This window comes from Schistocerca cancellata, chromosome 1 (assembly GCF_023864275.1).
Source record: "Schistocerca cancellata isolate TAMUIC-IGC-003103 chromosome 1, iqSchCanc2.1, whole genome shotgun sequence".
Taxonomy (NCBI): domain Eukaryota; kingdom Metazoa; phylum Arthropoda; class Insecta; order Orthoptera; family Acrididae; genus Schistocerca; species Schistocerca cancellata.
The window spans coordinates 1,128,951,642-1,128,971,233 of NC_064626.1; the positions used below are offsets into that span (position 1 = coordinate 1,128,951,642).

General features: G+C 39.3%; 1 protein-coding gene across 1 annotated transcript in view; it reads right to left on the minus strand.

Moving 5' to 3' along the window:
* LOC126092584 (ADP-ribosylation factor-like protein 13B) overlaps positions 1-19,592 on the minus strand; it is a 214,958-nt gene that overhangs the window by 25,433 nt on the left and 169,933 nt on the right. Inside the window, exons 7-8 of the mRNA XM_049908275.1 lie at positions 18,504-18,738; positions 587-760 (exon numbers count right to left, since the gene is read on the minus strand). Coding sequence (XP_049764232.1) covers positions 587-760; positions 18,504-18,738 — 409 coding nt within the window. The remainder of the gene's footprint in view (positions 1-586; positions 761-18,503; positions 18,739-19,592) is intronic.

The following is a 19,592-nucleotide window of genomic DNA, read 5'->3' on the forward strand; positions in this document are numbered from 1 at the left end:
GTTTCCCTGTGGCCCACTGCTTTGGAGACCTTACTTTGGTACGAGGGTTCGTATCATTCGTGTTATGGCGTTGACAAGCAGCAGACATTATTGGAAGCTGTGGTTCAGGAGAAATGCATGTTGTAGCAAAAGAAGTGGGAGTAACAGATTCATAGATGAATAATTGCCCCATCTCTTTCTTGTATCCTGAGTCAAGTTTATTTATTTTTATGTATTCTAATTTGTACTTCATGTCCGCCCCGGTAGCTGAGTAGTCAGCGCGACAGACTGTCAATCCTAAGGGTGCGGGTTCGATTCCTGGCTGGGTCGGAGATTTTCTCCGCTCAGGGACTGGGTGTTGTGTTGTCCTAATCATCATCATTTCATCCCCATCGACGCGCAAGTCAAATCGAAAGACTTGCACCAGGCGAGCGATCTACCCGACGGGAGGCCCTCGTCACACGCCATTATTATTAATATTATTGTACTTCTCAGCTCTGTTGAATTTGCTCCTATTTAAATGCTTGTGAGCAATTACCTCCTGCCCCCTCCCCCCAACATTCTTCTCAATTAATTACCATTAACAAACATAGAATTAGGGTATTACCTCTGCTAGGAGAACGCAGCATAGGTGGCTTTGCCCATGGCTCTGTTGCGTGCCGGCCAGGCAAACGGAGCGGTGGTAACTGGACTATTTTATCTCCACCTGAAGCAGTCACTGGACCCAGAGTTGTGCTGGGAGATGCCTTTGCACTCCCACGTCTCTCACTGTTTTGCTGATCTACAGTAAAAATTTAATAAATCAGAGACTAAAGCTATATGACAAACATCCTCATTTTGTTTCTATATTAATAGCTACAGAACAAGATATCATCAGTGTAAAGGCAAATGGAAATGTAAAATGTAGTACAGCTCATAAAAAAATAAGGCAACATATTAAATACTACACACATCAAAAGAAGTTTTGCATCACCCCACACCTATTAGATGGAGGGAGTCCGACAGCCGATCAGTTCCAGTCATTCCACCAGGAAGTGGGTACATGGCTCGTGTTGTCTGTAGTTCAACCATGCCTAGACAGTCAATACCGCAGTTCGATTGCGTCTGCATTGTTTCTTTGTGCCAAGAATGGCTCTCAACAAGGGAAGTGTCCTGCCATCTGGGAGTGAACCAAAGCAATGTTGTTCGGACATGGAGGAGATACAGAAAAACAGGAACAGCCGATGACATGCCTCGCTCAATCCACCCAAGGGCTACTACTGCAGTGGATGACCGCTACCTATGGATTATGGCTTGGAGGAATCCTGTCAGCAATGCCACTATGTTGAATAATGCTTTTCGTGCAGCCACAGGACGTCATGTTGCGACTCAAACTGTGCGCAATAGGCTCCATGATGTGCAACTTCACTCCCAATGTCCATGGCGAAGTCCATCTTTGCAACCACGACACCATGCAGCATGGTACACATGGGCCCAACAACATGCTGAATAGACTGCTCAGGATTGGCATCATATTCTCTCCACTGATGAGTGTTGCATATGCCTTCAACCAGACAATTGTCAGAGATGTGTTTGGAGGCAACCTGGTCAGACAGAATGCCTCAGACACACTGTCCAGCGAGTGCAGCAATATGGAGGTTCCCTGATGTTTTAGGGTGGCCAGCATATGCTGCTGGTGGTCATGGAAGGCACCGTAATGGCTGTACAATACATGAATGCCATCCTCTGACCGATAGTGCAACCATATCGGCAGCATACTGGCATGGCATTTGTCTTCATGGACAACAATTCACACCCCCATCATGCACATCTTGTGATTGACTTCCTTCAGGATAAGAACATCACATGACTAGAGTGGCAAGCAAGTTCTCCAGACATGAACCCTATTGAACATGCCTGGGATAGATGGAAAAGGGCTGTTTATGGACGACATGACCCACCAACCACTCTGAGGGATTTATGTTGAATCGCCACTGAGGAATGGGGCAATCTGGACCAACAGTGCCTTGATGAACTTGTGGTTAGTATGCAATGATGAATACAGGCATGCATCAATGCAAGAGGACATGCCACTGGGCATTAGAGGTACCGGTGTGTACAGCAATCTGGACCACCACCACTGAAGGTCTCGCTGTATGGTGGTATAACAAGGAATGTGTGGTTTTCATGAGCAATAAAAAGGGCAGAAATGATGTTTATGTTGATCTCTGTTCCAATTTTCTGTACAGGTTTCGCAACTCTCAGAACCGAGGTGATGCAAAACTTTTTTTGATGTGTGTAGTTTCCAAGATATGAATTAAATTTCAAGTTTAACTGCTCACAAAGAAAAAGAAAAAGAAAAAGGAAAGAAAAGGAAAAAAAAGCCTTACATGCTGTCAACAATTTTTCCAGTAAAATACTCATGAGACACTCTCACATAATAAGCAATTTCTCAAACAGAAACAGAAGGTATATCAGTGGAACTTTCTTTCAACCTATCGTGACAAATATTCAAACGTGCATAACAACAATGGAAATTGCTGGCTGTAAAGATAACCACTCAACTGTATCAGAGTAATGTGTTGCACATACACATATATCAGAAAACCGTGTTTACTAGCTTTTGAGCTCTGGCACTTTTTCTAACAAAATTACATACACTCACACACAACCACAGAGACACCTAAATGCACACTCTTGTGGCTATGAAAATGACTGCCCAGTTAGTGAAATTAAACAGAGTAACTAAAGATCAATGAACTGACTACGAAAAGCATTTTCCATTTGTAACATCAAAAATGCAGGATGCATGGCACCTGCTACCGAGATATAACTTTTTTTGGAATTGTATGTAAATATTTGTAATTTAAATGCTTTCTTTTAATAAGTAAGGACATTGCTTCACTGTATGTGTACATTTAGGTAGAAGTCTGTTGCCGTTTGATTGTATTTATCTGTGTTTTACTGTGAAACTTATAAGCTCTGGGAAAAAGCCAAAGGAATTGTTATTTGCATCGACTAGCAATGATAATAGCAGTAGGGAGTTGTTGTGCAGAGCGCGCGGAGAGAGCGAGAGACGGGTTCCAGTGCTTGTAGTGTGGTGTTAATGCTCTCACAGTAGAGAGCACCATTTTCGGCAGCATCATCTAGGCGTGCTGGCTAGATGTCTGGAGCAGGAGTATGGACAGTGGACGGGCGGAAGAGGCTGTATTAATTACGATTGCCTGTTCGTATGATTAGCCGTGGCTCCACAACATGCTACCGTCTTCAACAACAGCAACAGTTCCAGCAACACAGTTTCGTCGTCAGCTCTGAGTTTCGTCGTATGCACAGCACTGAAGTAAGACTGTTCATTGGTAGAAAGTATTAATGGCTAACCCAGCAGCACAACTGAATGTGTTTTGATAGATAAGATTTATTTAAATGATAATCAGTTAAACTCAGTGTGATTGTGTGCTCATTGCCCCCAGACATTGTTACCAAGCAGGATTCTTGTTCATTTTTTTTCTAATATGCTAACTGAGTGTCATAAGAAACAAACTGAATAGTTACAGCCAGTTTATTAATGAATAATTCCTCTTTTAAGAATTTTAGCCTCAGCCTACTTTCAATTAACTGTTGTACAACAGAGGCTTCAGTATATGACTAAAGTAAAGCAATTTCATTTTTCAAGTTTGAGAATCAGTCACTGGAAAAAATCCAAATCTAAAGAAATGCATAAATTAAGAGTGTGAAATATTATTTATTTTACATATAGCTTGGAGCTCATGGGTTTAATAATACATATTTTTCTTTCCCATCATCTTGTACAGGATTTTGGATGTAAATTGCCCTAGTGTGCTGGCAACCGTTAATTACTTCCTTTTCGTTCATTAGTGTAACTTTGGATCCTTGATCAGTGGTATCCCTTTCTGTCCAGTGTTGTTCATGAGTGAATGCACAAAATAACTTTCATTTTCCAAATTATAGCCCTATTCGGTTTAATTACTTTTATTTTTAGTAGACTTTCCATCAGAAGGGTCGGTTGTACACTTTCCTCCTACTTATCGGTATCACTTCTTCAGGAAAGATAGCCTTATACAATTAGAAAAACTCCATTAAGCATACACACGATCTACGGTCATATTTTATATCACAAGCAGGATAGGCTGCTTAGTAAGAGGGAGGTTTATACAGTCAATTGGAAATATTTTTTGCGAGGGAAAACTGCCTCTGAAAAAAAGCTGAAGTTGGAGAAAGAAAGTATCTCAAGCAAATGCATAAGACTGAATGGTGAAGTAAGGGGTGAAACTGGCAGAATAGATACAAATCAGATAGATAAAAAAATAGATAAAAAATCTACTCACCAAGCAGCAGCAGGAGAACACACATAAAACAGATATTATGTATGCAGGCTTTCGGAGCCAATGGCTCCTTCTTCTGGCAGAAGGGTTAAATGGGAAGGAAGAGGGGTGAAGGAAAGGGACTGGTGAGGTTCAGGTGAAGGGGTAGAATTCAGAAAAGTCACCAAGAACCATGGGTTAGGGGAGACTTACCATCCAATAAATAGATACAAAGGTTTCTGCTTGGAATCCCACTCTCTCCCAAGTCAAACAATAGAGGGACATGGTTAAACCTACTTTTCTGTCCATTGGTAATTATTATTCACTATCAATATCTTCTGATGTTTGTCATCTGTGGTTGTGTGGTGATGACAGTTGTTTACAGAGTGTGTGTGTGTTGTCTTTTTACATATGCCCCACATAGCAAGATTGTAAATTTAACCTGCACAGCGACCTCTCATTGCGATCTCTTTCGAAAACGACAGGGTGTGCACCTGTCTAAATGTTGGCTGTTGTTAAGGATGTCACTCAACTGCATTCCTACAATTTGTTTGAATATTTTAGATGCTGGAAGAAACTCAAGTTCCACATTGTTTACTTATAAGGGGAGGAAATGTAACATTGTTTGCAGAAGTACAAGAGTGTGACTGTAATGTTCACTTTCGTCTTTGATTTGGAGTCAAGACCATAATATTGTTTCCATGCTTGCCAAAGTTGAGCGTCATATGAATTCTAATTGCAAGATATCCAATGGTTTTGCTCTTGTTCACAAAAGGATCCATTATGCTTCCTGACAGTTGGGTTTGGGTTTTGTTTCCATAGAATTAATTTGGCTTCATCTGGTGATTGCTTCAAATAGCTGAAGGGTACTCCTTGTCACAGTCTGACTTGGAATTTCATTCTAAAACTTCGAAGCATTCACGTACGTTTGAATCTTTCCATGGTTCAGAGTCTAACATTACATCTCAATGTTCTGTGATCCATCTCACAGAGAAAGCTATGGACTATGCAGATTTGTATGAGCTAGGGAAAGGTTTAGACTTTGTGCCAGCTGTGAAGTGTTTAACTTTAACTGTTGTTGATTTTATAAGTTCTGTGGAAAAGACTGTTTTTTAACACTTTGGAGACCAGCCACTTAGAAGAATACTGGGAAACCGGCCATTTATGCCATCTTTTAAAGCATTACTGGCATATATGTAATTGCTGTGTCTTCAAGAGTAATACACACTAAAGAAGGCCTAAGATTCAAGATTTATTTTTCATATTCACTTTAATTCTTTGATAGATAACAAATTTTGAAATAAAGAGGACAGGAAGTATAATTGTCCTCCAAAGAAAAAAGTCCGAGTTGAGTTATTAAGCAATTTCTTCCTCTTGGGCCTCCAAAATTTCTTGCTCAATCAACATACAAGATGTATTTGTAACAGAATTAAAGCAAACTACGAAACCTAATGATTACACACATGAAATTGTGTCAGTGTGGTCATACTGGTTCAGCCACTCACAATAGCAGCTGTTACGTTCACTAATGTTTCTTTCACTAATGTTTCTTTTGAAATAATTTTAGAAATTGACAACAGAAGGCAGCACCAAAGAAGCAGTGGATCGCAAGATGTCTACATATTGTTCTCATATGAAATGAGTCCAGTTTTCTAGCGACAAGTGGCTCACGCTTTGGGAAAATTGCAGCCTGAACTATACTTGGGCACAATCTTTTTTAACACAAAGCTGCCGCCTGAGCTATGCTCAGGTTCGGTTTCTGAAGTGTTGAACTACCTCCTGATACTGTCAAGGAGGTTAGAAGAGAAGCACGCTGCATGCTGACTGGGACACAATCACCCAAGGTTAATGTTACAGCAGCTGAGAGTGCTGCTTAGTGTTCACTCAGTTGAATCCTGACATTGTTACCTTACCTGGAGGCAAGTGTAATGCCACATTTATGTTGCACAAGCAGGGAGTGCATTAAAAAGCTGTATTGTTTACAGTCTGATCCAATGTACCATGGACTCACTGCTGACCTGACAAAAAGGGTTGAGAAAGAGACTAACAATCTCCTGAAGAAAAGAACCTTGTTGGAAGAGACTATCAAGAGTTGCCACTAGATTATATGGCATTCTGAAGATCCACAATGATGGGTTTCCTCTTAGGCCTACTGAATGTAACATTAGTACTCCAGCATACTGTTTAATGAAACATCTTGTAACTCTGTCGAGGCCACTAGTAGGCTGGTGAGTACCCCATAATAAAAGCTCAGCAGAGTTCGTATGTTATATTAGTGGGGTTTGCATTGGAATGATTCTGTCATTGAGTAAGTTTTAATGTAGTCACTCCCTTCATTTCCATTCCTCTGTATGATAGTTAAGGTTAATTAGGGGTAGATAGATGGCTGTTTGTCTGCATAGCACCACAGGAACCTATTTTGACATGTGTTGGCCTCCACTTAGTTTTATTCAGTGATCAGGTACATGAACAGACAGACGAAATTGCGATGGGTAGCCCTTCATCACCTTTTATTGGCAATCTGTTTATGGAAGATTTTGAGGCACATACTCTGTAGTTCATTTATTTATTTCTTACTCCATTGATCCAACTGTGATAACTCACAAGGATACAGAGTGTGTCAGAAAACACTCCATATGTAGGTAGTACAATCATACAGAAATAATACTCCATGCTTGGATTACATATATGTGGTAAGAATGACAAATTACAGCAAACATTAGACACAGAAAGTGAAAAACAAATACAAAACCAGTGAAAATAACTATGAATATTGCATTTGTATGGTACCTCCATCACTGCTCAACTTACACTACGGTATACCATACTCAAAATTTCTGGTCCAGATCTATTAGGTTTTATCACTGTAGCTAAAAAAAACTCTTCCAAACTGTAAAACGACCTTTCCAGCACAAATTGCTTCAGATGCTCCCTAAAAGAGGAATGGTTATCAAATTTGCTTTTAATATCTGGAGGGAGAGCATTAAAAAGTTTTGCACCAGAGAATTGAACACCTTTTGCACCACAGTCAGGTTTTTACAATCATTGTGGGAATCGTGCTTTCTCCTAGTATCATATCCATGGTATTCACTATTTCTTTTACAAACCCAGTATTTTTGCTGATGAGACACATAAGAGAAAATATGTACTGGGAAGTAGCAGTAAGAATTTTTATTTCCCGGAAAAAGTTTCTACAACTACAACTCTAGTCTTCATTATTCTTACAACACACTTTTGGGCCAAGACTATTTCATTTGTAAGTTATTGATTTCCCCAAAATATAATACCATATGTTACAAGAGAATGCAAATATCCATAGTATGCTACTTTCATTATGTCTATATTTCTGCTCTTGGAGAAAAAGTGTAGGGCAACTTGGAGAAAAATGTAGGGCAAAAATCAATGAGCTGAGTCTCTTCTTAAGATTTATTATACGATGAGACCAGTTTACTCTGAGGTCAATTAGAAAATGTAAAAACTTCATTGTTTCAACTCTTTCAATTGACTCTGTGCCATACTTCACAGTTAACTCATCCTCAGTTATAGTAGTTGCAGTGAACTGAAAGTTGTTAGCCTTATTAAAGTTCAGTGAGAGTCCACCGATGCTAAACCATTTAATTAAATCAATAAGAATATTCTTAACAGATCTTTGAAGATCTTCACATGTATGACCATCAATCATAATTGAGGTAGGTCATTTATAAATATGTAGAACAGTAAAGGACCAAGAATCAATCCTTGGGGCACTACACATTTAATCGTTCTGGATTCAGATGAAACCAGGCCACTACAGATGTCATCAGTACCATTTACTACTACTTTCTATCTTTCAGATATTACTCTGATCCCTTACTTGCTACACCACTTATTCCTAAAAGGTCTGCTTTCTGTCATAGGATTTGGTGGTTCACAGTGTCAACAGCTTTTGACAAGTCACAAAATAACCCTATTGTTACCATTTTTGTCATTAATTGAATCCAGAACTTTATTTTTGAAAGCATAGATTGCTTGTTCAGTTGACAGACCCTTTCAGAAACTAAACTGACTTTTGATGAGGAATGTTATATTTATCTAGATGTTCCAAAATTCTCATATACACAAGCTTTTCCAGAATCTTTGAAAAAGCTGTTAGAGAGGAAACTGATCTGTAATTTGTGACTTTGGTTTTGTCACCTTTCTTGAAAAGGGTTTTACAGCAGCTTATCTGAGTCTGCCAGGCACAGTTCCTTGTTGTAAGGATGCATTGAAAATGTGGCTAAGTACATCATTAACAGGAGCACAGCTCTGTTTTAGTAAATTGTTAGAGATATTGTCTACCCCAGTGGAATATTTATTCTTGAGAGAGATAATTGTTCTTTTCATTTCAGATGCTGTGACAGGTCTGATATGAATATTACCTGTATTTTTGGATATAATCATTTGCATATGACTCAGAACTTCATTAACAGAGCCCTTGCAGCCTGTTTGTTCAGAAACTGACAAGAAGTGGTTGTTGAAAATATTGGCTATGTTTTCAGGATCATGTATTAGATTTCCTTCATGTATAATTTTGAGTTCTTCAAAAGTTCTTATGGTTTTTCCCTGTCTCCCTTCTAACAATATTCCAAATAGTCTTCATTTTGTTATGAGAGTTATCAATTTCTTGCTCATAATACAATGCTTTTCACTTTTGTATTACCTTCTTTAGTGTCTTCCAGTACATTTTATAATGGCCAGTTTTTGTTGTGTCCTTAGACATTCTAACTGCAATGTAAAGTTCCCTCTTTGTTTTACATGATTGTTTAATTCCCTATGTGATTCAGCATTTGGTTTGATGATGTATCAGTACTGCTTCTAACAAACGTTTTTTGGAAGACCTCTTCAAAGATGGCTGAGAACTCATTTATGAATATATTAAATTTTGCACTAACCTCATCCACCCTGTATATTGGGCTCCAGTCCATCTGTTGCCGTTTGTTTTTAAAACTTCTAGTGCATCACTAGTCATTGATCTAGCAGATTTCCAGGAGGGTATTAATTTCTTGAGGGGTGAACTATCATGCAAAGTGAGGAGTAGTCCATCATGGTCAGATAGTCCATTCAAGGCAGGGGTGACAGTAAAGCTATGATATGTACTTAAATCTATAAATATATTGTCTATGAAAGTCTGACTCTCAGGCTAATCCTAGTGGGAAAGTCAACTATAGGAATAAGATTATGTGAACTCATCAGATGTTGGAGCTCCACTTTGTTGTTGTTTTCAGTTAAAAAGTCTACATTAAAATCCCCCAGAATGATAATTTCATTATTTTTAGAAAATAAAGCAAGTAACAATAATTATCAACTTTTGTAGTCCTGTCTTCCTCAGTTGCGTGTAATATTGTGGTATATTAATAATTTTTACTTATGGACTGTCTGACAGCAACTGAATAAAACGCAATTTTAGTGCCATACACGTTTCGCCTTTATTTTCTGCAAGGCATCATCAGTGGCAGGTTGCGTGGACAATTTCTTACATATTATGCTCCTGCTGCATTTTTGGTGTTGTTCTTCTTCTTATGAATGCCAATTTGTGGTTTTTTGCTCACATTCCACAGCACTATGAACTGAACGCTTGTTTTGGGCAAAAAAACGACAAATTGGCATTCATAAGAAGAAGAACAACACCAAAAATGCAACAGGAGCGTAATATGTAAGAAATTGTCCACGAAACCTGCCACTGATGATGCCTTGCATAAAATAAAGGCAAAACGCGTATGGCACTAAAATTGTGTTTTATTCAGTTGCTGTCAGATGGTCCATAAGTAAAAATTATCAATATACCATAACAATAATTATATTTGAACCAAAAAGACCCAGAAGTTCTACATCTACATCTACATCCATACTCCACAAGCCAACTGACGGTGTGTGCCGGAGGGTACTTTCAGTACCTCTATTGCTTCTCCCTTCTATTCTAGTCTCATATTGTTCGTGGAAAGAAAGAATGTCGGTATGCCTCTGTGTGGGCTTTAATCTCTCTGATTTTATCCTCATGGTCTCTTTGCGAGATATACGTAGGAGGGAAGGTATGTTCTCGAAACTTCAACAAAAGCCCGTACCAAGCTACTGAGTGTCTCTCCTGCAGAGTCTGCCACTGGAGTTTATCTATAATCTCTGTAACGCTTTCACGATTACTAAATGATCCTGTAACGAATCACGCTGCTCTCTGTTGGATCTTCTCTATCTCTTCTATCAACCCTATCTGGTACGGTTTCCACACTGGTGAGCAATATTCAAGCAGTGGGCAAACAAGTGTGCTGTAACCTACTTCCTTTGTTTTCAGATTAAATTTCCTTAGGATTCTTCCAATGAATCTCAGTCTGATCGACGATCAACTTTATATGATCATTCCATTTTAAATCACTCCTAATGCCTACTCCCAGATAATTTATGGAATCAATTGCTTCCAGTTGCTGACCTGCTATATTGTAGCTAAATGATAAAGGATCTTCCTTTGTATGTATTCGCAGCACATTACATTGAGATTAAATTGCCATTCCCTGCACCATGTGTCAATTCATAGGACATCCTCCTGCATTTCAGTACAATTTTCCATTGTTGCAACCTCTCGATATACCACAGCATCATCCGCAAAAAGCCTCAGTGAACTTCCAATGTCATCCACAAGGTCATTTATGTATATTGTGAATAGCAACGGTCCTATGACACTCCCCTGCGGCACACCTGAAATCACTCTTACTTCGGAAGACTTCTCTCCATTGAGAATGACATGCTGCGTTCTGTTATCGAGGAGCTCTTCAATCCAATCACACAATTGGTCTGATAGTCCATATGCTCTTATTTTGTTCATTAAACGACTGTGGGGAACTGTATAAAATGTCTTGCGAAAGTCAAGAAACACGGCATCTACCTGGGAACCCGTGTCTATGGCCCTCTAAGTCTCATGGACGAATAGCGCGAGCTGGGTTTCACACGATCGTCTTTTTCGAAACCCATGCTGATTCCTACAGAGTAGATTTCTAGTCTCCAGAAAAGTCATTATACTCGAACATAATACATGTTCCAAAATTCTACAACTGATCGACGTTAGAGATATAGGTCTATAGTTCTGCACATCTGTTCGACGTCCCTCCTTGAAAACAGGGATGACTTGAGCCTTTTTCTAATCCTTTGGAACACTATGCTCTTCTAGAGACCTACGGTACACCGCTGCAAGAAGGGGGGCAAGTTCCTTCGCATACTCTGTGTAAAATCGAACTGGTATCCCATCAGGTCCAGTGGCCTTTCCTCTTTTGAGCGATTTTAATTGTTTCTCTATCCCTCTGTTGTCTATTTCGATATCTACAATTTTGTCATCTGTGCGACAATCTAGACAAGGAACTACAGTGCAGTCTTCCTCTATGAAACAGCTTTGGAAAAAGACATTTAGTATTTCGGCCTTTAGTCTGTCATCCTCTGTTTCAGTACCATTTTGGTCACAGAGTGTCTGGACATTTTGTTTTGATCCACCTACCGCTTTGACATAAGACCAGTTAGTTCCAGGTACCCTGTAAATAGCCACTACTATTAGTTGGGAGCTATCTACTGTAACTTCTATTGCACATGCTTCAAACAGTTGCTCTAAACAGTATTTCCTTACATGTACAGCTCTAAATATGACATTATTTTTAACAAAAATAGCTGCACCACCTCTTTCCTTGTTGTCCCTAGAGTAGTAGCTTGCAATGTTGTAGTTAGATTCTAAATGTAATAAGTTAATGCCATTTGTGACATGATGAGCATTGTTTATACAATTTCTGTCATTTATATTAACTGATAGCTGACCTACTTTGCTGCTAAATTCCCTAATGTTTTGATGAAACATGGACACGTTAGACTCGTTTGTAGAGGTGTCACTTATCTTGGGTGCTTCGTGCTCTTTGTATCTGTTGTTAAAAATACTTTCCGACTAGATGTGTGCACTACTTTCCATCTGCTTGCTGCTGCTTGTGCAGTCTGTTTGGCTGTTGTGTTTACTTCTGTTGCTGCTGGTACTTCTTTTTCTTTTTCTTCTTCTTCTTCTTCTTCTGCAGGTGATGTTATGCCTAAAAAATTCTTTGTGTAATTGTTGAATGTGGCTTCCGCTTCATGGTGATGATCAAGTGGTGAAGTTATTTTTGGAGCTTGCAAAATTTGTTTCATTCACCTCCGTATTGGCTTGAACCATTTTGTAATTTGCGTCTACTTTAATATTTGATTGTTACTTTCTGTTTTAATATTTGACTGTTACAGTTCATAATTTGGAACTGATTGATGGCTTTACTGTCTGCTGCTCACCAAAAACGCTCTGTGATTAGGATTCAATTGGCACTTGTCCTAGTTTCTTCACTGTCCTGTGAAATACAAGTAAATATTTTATCAGCAAGTACCTCCTTTTCTGATGCATTTAAGTGAAGACCAAGAGCTGTATAGAACCTGCCATCAAATGGTTCAAATGGCTCTGAGCACTATGGGACTTAACATCTGAGGTCATCAGTCCCCTAGAACTTAGAACTACCTAAACCTAACTAACCTAAGGACATCACATACATCCATGCCCGAGGAAGAATTCGAACCTGTGACCATAGCAGTTGCATGGTTCTGGACTGAAGCGCCTAGAACTGCTCGGCCACCGTGGCCGGCCCTGTGTCATCATCATCATCATCATTTAAGACTGATTATGCCTTTCAGCGTTCAGTCTGGAGCATAGTTCCCCTTATAAAATTCCTACATGATCCCCTATTCAGTGCTAACATTGGTGCCTCTTCTGATGTTAAGCCTATTACTTCAAAATCATTCTTAACCAAATCCGGGTGCCTTCTCCTTGGTCTACCCTGACTCCTCCTACCCTCTACTGCAAAACCCATGAGTCTCTTGCGTAACATTGCTTCTCCCATGCGTGTAACATGACCCCACCATCTAAGCCTGTTCACCCTGACTGCTACATCTATAGAGTTCATTCCCAGTTTTTCTTTGATTTCCTCATTGTGGACACCCTCCTGCCATTGTTCCCATCTACTAGTAGCTGCAATCATCCTAGCTACTTTCATATCCGTAACCTCAACCTCATTGATAAAGTAACCTAAATCCACCCAGCTTTCACTCCCATACAACAAAGTTGGTCGAAAGATTGAACGGTGCACAGATAACTTAGTCTTGGTACTGCCTTCCTTCTTGCAGAAGAGAGTAGATCGTAGCTGAGCGCTCACTGCATTAGCTTTGCTACACCTCGCTTCCAGTTCTTTCACTATTTTGCCATCCTGTGAGAATATGCATCCTAAGTACTTGAAACCGTCCACCTATTCTAACTTTGTTCCTCCTATTTGGCACTCAATCCATTTATATCTCTTTCCCACTGATATTACTTTCATTTTGGAGATGCTAATCTTCATACCATAGTCCTTACATTTCTGATCTAGCTCTGAAATATTACTTTGCAAACTTTCAATCGAATCTGCCATCACAACTAAGTCATCCGCATATGCGAGACTGCTTATTTTGTGTTCACATATCTTAATCTCACCCAGCCAGTCTATTGTTTTCAACATATGATCCATAAATAATCTGAACAACAGTTGAGACAGGTTGCAGCCTTGTCTTACCCTTGAAACTACTCTGAACCATGAACTCAATTTACCGTCAACTATAACTGCTGCCTGACTGTCTATGTAAAGACCTTTAATTGCTTGCAAAAGTTTGCCTCCTATTCCATAATCTTGTACAACAGACAATAACTTCCTCTTAGAAACCCGGTCATATGCCTTTTCTAGATCTATAAAGCATAGATACAATTCCCTGTTCCACTCGTAACACTTCTCCATTATTCGCTGTAAGCTAAAGATCTGGTCCTGACAACCTCTAAGAAGCCTAAACCCACACTGATTTTCATCCAATTTGTCCTCAACTAATACTCGCACTTTCCTTTCAACAATACCTGAGAAGATTTTACCCACAACACTGATTAATGAGATACATCTGTAGTTGTTACAATCTTTTCTGTTTCCATGTTTAAAGATTGGTGTGATTACTGCTTTCGTCCAGTCTGATGGAACCTGTCCCGACTCCCACGCCATTTAAATTATCCTGTGTAGCCATTTAAGACCTAACATTCCACTGTATTTGATGAGTTCTGACTTAATTTCATCCACCCCAGTCGCTTTATTGCACTGCAATCTATTGACCATTTTCTCCACTTCCTCAAATGTGATGCTATTTCCTTCATCATTCCTATCCCATTGTACATCGAAATCTGAAATGTTACTGATCGTATTTTCACCTACATTGAGCAACTCTTCAAAATATTCCCTCCATCTGCCCAAGGATATTCCCTCCATCTGCCCAAGGCATCAACAGGATTCACCAGCAGTTTTCTTGACCTGTCCAAAATACTTGTCATTTCCTTCTTACCTCCCTTTTGAAGACTGCTAATTAAACTCCAGAATGGTTTTCCAACAGCTTGACCCAAAGTCTCCAACCTGTTTCCAAAGTCTTCCCAAGATTTCTTCTTGGATGCTGCAACTATCTGTTTGGCTTTGTTTCTTTCTTCAACATAACTTTCTCTGCCTACCTGAGTTCTAGTATGCAGCCATTTTTGATAAGCCTTCTTTTTCCTTTTACAGGCTGCCTTGACTGTGTCATTCCACCAAGCTGTTTGCTTCATCCTACCTTTACACACTACTGTTCCAAGACATTCTTTAGCTACTTCTAGTACTGTGTCCCTGTACCTTGTCCATTCCTATTACAATGACTGTAATTGACTACATTCAACTAACTGGTACCTTTCTGAGATCACTGTTATGTACTTGTGCCTGATTTCCTTATCCTGAAGTTTCTCCACTCTTATCCTCCTACATATGGACCTGACCTCCTACACTTTCGGCCTCACAATACCAATTTCACTGCAGATTAAATAGTGATCAGTGTCATCAAAGAATCCCCTGAATACACGTGTGTCCCTTACAGCCTTCCTGAATTCCTGATCTGTTATTATATAGTCAATGACAGATCTGGTTCCCCTGCCTTCCCACATATACCAGTGAATATAATTGCGTAGGCTTCCGCGGCCAGAGTCAGTCGACATAAAAGTTTTCTGGGTTTGGTACCGCGTCATAATGTAAAAACTACTGCTGCTATAGAAAAGCCAACGTTTCGGCCATGATTGCAGCGGCCTTCTTCTGGGCAGCTGCAATCGTGGCCGAAATGTTGGCTTTTCTATAGCAGCAGTAGTTTTTACATTATGACGCGGTACCAAACCCAGAAAACTTTTGTGTATACCGGTGAATGTTCTTATGTTTAAAAAAGGAGTTTGTGATTACAAAGCCCATACTGGCACAGAAATCCAAGAGTTGTTTCCCGTTCCTGTTGGCCTCCATATCCTCCCCAAATTTACCCATAACCTTTTCATACCCTTCTGTTCGATTTCCAGTCCTAGCATTTAAATCACCCATGAGCAGAACACTGTCCTTGTCCTTTACTCTAACAACTACATCACTGGGTGCGTCATAAAAACTATCCATCTTATCTTGATCTGTCCCTTCACAATGCGAATATACTGACACAATCCTAATTTTCTTGCTAGACACTGTCAAATCTATCCACATCAGTCATTCGTTTACATACCTTATTGCAACTATGCTGGGTTCCATTTCTTTCCTGATGAAAAGCCCTACTCCCCATTGTGCTATTCCTGCTTTGACTCCTGACAGGTAGACCTTGTAGTCTCCCACTTCCTCTTCTTTCTCACCCCTTACCCGAATGTCACTAACCGCTAAAACATCCAACCCCATTTTACTTGCAGCCTCTGCCAGCTCTACCTTCTTCCCAGAGTAGCCCCCATTGATATTAATAGCTCCCCATCTCGTTACCATTTGTTTGCTGAGTCGTATGTTAGGAGTCCCTGGTTTGTCAATTAGAGGTGGGACTCCGTCACCTCCAAAGGTCCGAGTCATTTTGCTCTGATTGTTGCCAGCATCATATGTAAAGTACCAGGGAAGCAGGTTGCTAGCCTTACTTGCCCCGGGTCCCATTGAGTTTTACCCCTAATGGTTGAGGGACTAACCGGTGGATTTGGTAGTCTTTGCCATCTGAGCACAAAGGTGACCACGACTCAGAATATGTCCGAGATACCCAGCCTTATTCCAAAGTAACTGGTATCCCGACTGTCAGGACCACTTATTTGGCCACTCATATGTTGCCCATGGTTCATGAACTAGGACATGACAACAGGAACCCACACCATGAACCTGTGTTACAAAATATTTATGTCTATAACATCGACATTCCAGAAATGAGCATATTTCCATGAAACACTTGCTTACAAAACAAATTTTATGGTTCACTGATGACCAACTCGGTAAATCATGATGCTGTGGGACATTAACAATGAGTACATTTATATGAGTCAAATTATTTAGACATTTTTTCAGTTCTGTGTTAGCCTTGTAAGTCTCATGTCTATAAACATTGTTGGGTCCTCCCATCAATACAACAAAATCATCCTTAGTCAAACTAGTTACTTCACTTAATTTTGTTAGGTTTGTTAGTTCACATAATGGAGCACCAGGCTTCACATATTCAGATACCTTGATGTTGTATTTTTCCGTTAACACTGCAGAAATTCACTGGCTATGACTATCTGCTAACACACAGACTTTTTCATATTTTGCGATTTTCACACTTGGAATATCAACTACTAATTGTCTGTTTACTTTTTACGATTCATTTCCCAACTTTTTGGCTTCGGTTGTCATGGTCATTGAATCTTCAGTAGTGAACACAATCAAGTTTTTATGCACTCGACATTGACTGTTTTTATGCGCTAAAGATGTACTGTTTTTACACACGGAAGTTTCAATGATATTTTGAAATTGTACTCCCTGGATACAGTTTTCTTCTGTTTTCCACTTGCCTGCTGAGGCTGAATCTTCTTGGTTCACCAGTGATTCCAGATTAAAGTTTCTTTATGTCCAGTTTTAGAGTGCCAATTATACATTGAAAACTGGAAATATGTTCATTTAGCTTTGAAATTTTGTACTTACAATTTACACATGTTTTCTTTTTACCTTTTTCCATGGCAATACACAATTTACTTTTATGCTTGCTGTCTTGTTCTTGCCACTGACACCTGTGTGCTTTTTTCAGATGCTGATCATTCTTTTGTTGTTTGGTCTTGTGGAAGTGAGAATTTAAACAGCTTTTTGGAACATCTGAATTAAATTCACCCGAATATCTGCTTCATAAAGCTCACGGAAAATGATGGCTGCCTCCCCTTCCTTGATGTGTTCGTCAAGAAGAAGGAAGATGGTACAGTAGAACATACCATTTACAGGAAGCCAATGCACATCTATTTGTAACTTCAGACTAGTAGTTGTCGCCGTCCAGCACAGTGTGAAGGAATACTTCATACTTGGTTCGTACATATCACGTCACCTCAGACCATGAAAGTTTGTCAGCTGAGTTGACTCACTTCAAAATCACCTTTACCAGAATGGTTATAATGAAAGACAGATTAAAGCAAGGCACCTAAGTCTACAGCCTTTTTGCCTTATACAGTTAGCATTTCCAACAAGATTGGTCATAATCTGCAAAAGCATGGTGTGAACTGTATTTTTTGAGCACCATCTAAGATTAGAACCCTTTTATGGACTGCAAAGGATGTACTCAGTTTACATATGCCAGGTCTCTAATGTACGTCTTGCAGTTGGGCCTGTTTAGATTAGATTATACATATACATTATACATTGGGCAGACTATCAGGCCTGTGGACAACCAGTGTACTGAGCATAAGTGTCACACACACTTACAATGTCTGAGGAGATCTGCTGTTACAAAACACTGCCTTGGTACTGGCCATGTGATTAAATTAGCAAACTGCCTTATAAATAGAGATGGAGCTTCTCCCGTAATTTCTGCTTGGAATCCTGCTTTCTCACTGGTCAAACAACAGTGATACATGGTTAATGCTACCTGCTCACCTGTTGATAACTAATAGTCACTATTGATAACTTCTGATACTGATCATCTTTGGTTGTGTGGTGGTACTACTTGCTTATGGTGTGTGGGAGGGGGGCAAAATGAGATTTTAAATTTTCCTGCAGAGCATTCTGTCATTGTATTTGTTCCAAGAAAATGATGGGCTGTGTGCCCATCAAAATACTGTCAGTTGTCAAAGAAACTATTCTGTTGCATTCCTGTAAATTGTTTGAATATTTATTGGCAACTTACCTCCAACAATTTCTGAAGCCGAGGCTGTTGCTTTAACTGCCTTGTGGACTGTGGTATCCAAAGAAGTGCGTATTTTGCTAAACAGTGAGTTATCTTCTGCAAAACTAATGCTACCATTGCTAACTCGTTTTACAAATCTTTTTGAGTTGCCAGTCTCAGGCAGCACATTAGGATATCCTGTGTCATGAACCAACTCTAGAGTATCTTTCTTTGCTGCATCCTCTGCATCGATGGCCTGGAAAATAAAATCAATAATTTACTTTATTCTAACAACTACATAAACCAATTGGCAAAGAGAAACTGTTTTAGGCTTTTAACCTTAGAACTGTCATCAAATGTGATAGTAAACAGATTCAATTTCTAACCTTCACAGACAGGACAGCCATTCTGCTTTTCTGGTCAAAAGTAAGATAGACATAGACAATCTGTTGAGCAAAATTGGCTATGTATTTAGCTCAGAACAGGGTTTAATGGAATCAAAGCTTAGATGAATGTGATGAAGAAAGAACAGTGACTAGTTTAATATAAAAATTTAGAACAACATAGTAGTACAAGAATAAAGAATTCTGCTATCTACAAAGTAAGGTAACATAGGATGGCTGAAGCAAAAAAAAAAAAAAAAAAAGGTATGAGAAATACACATGTGCAAGCAAAGAAAACTTTATTTGATAAATGAGGTCCTCTGTTAGTAAAAACTGATATGGAATTAATGAAGAAGTCCCGTAAAGTGCATGTTTGGAACATATCATTGTATGGGAGTAAGACACGTGCACTGGAAAATTTAGAGACAAAGAGAATGGAAGTGTGTGAAATATCGTGCTACTGAAGAATGTTAAACATTAAAAAGTAAGTATACTGGTAAGGTAAGAAATTAAGATGCACCAAAATGGATGAGTGGGCAAGAATCTATGTAAAACACAGGTTAGAGAGCCATGTTAGTGGGACAGCCTCTGGGAGTTGTTAATTCTAGAAGTAGCAGAAGATGTGAAAATTTTAGTACAGACAAAGCATAGAATATTCAAACCAGTTTATAGACAGAGATTAGTACAGGGATAGGAAGAGATGAAGAAAGCATCAAACTGAGAGATT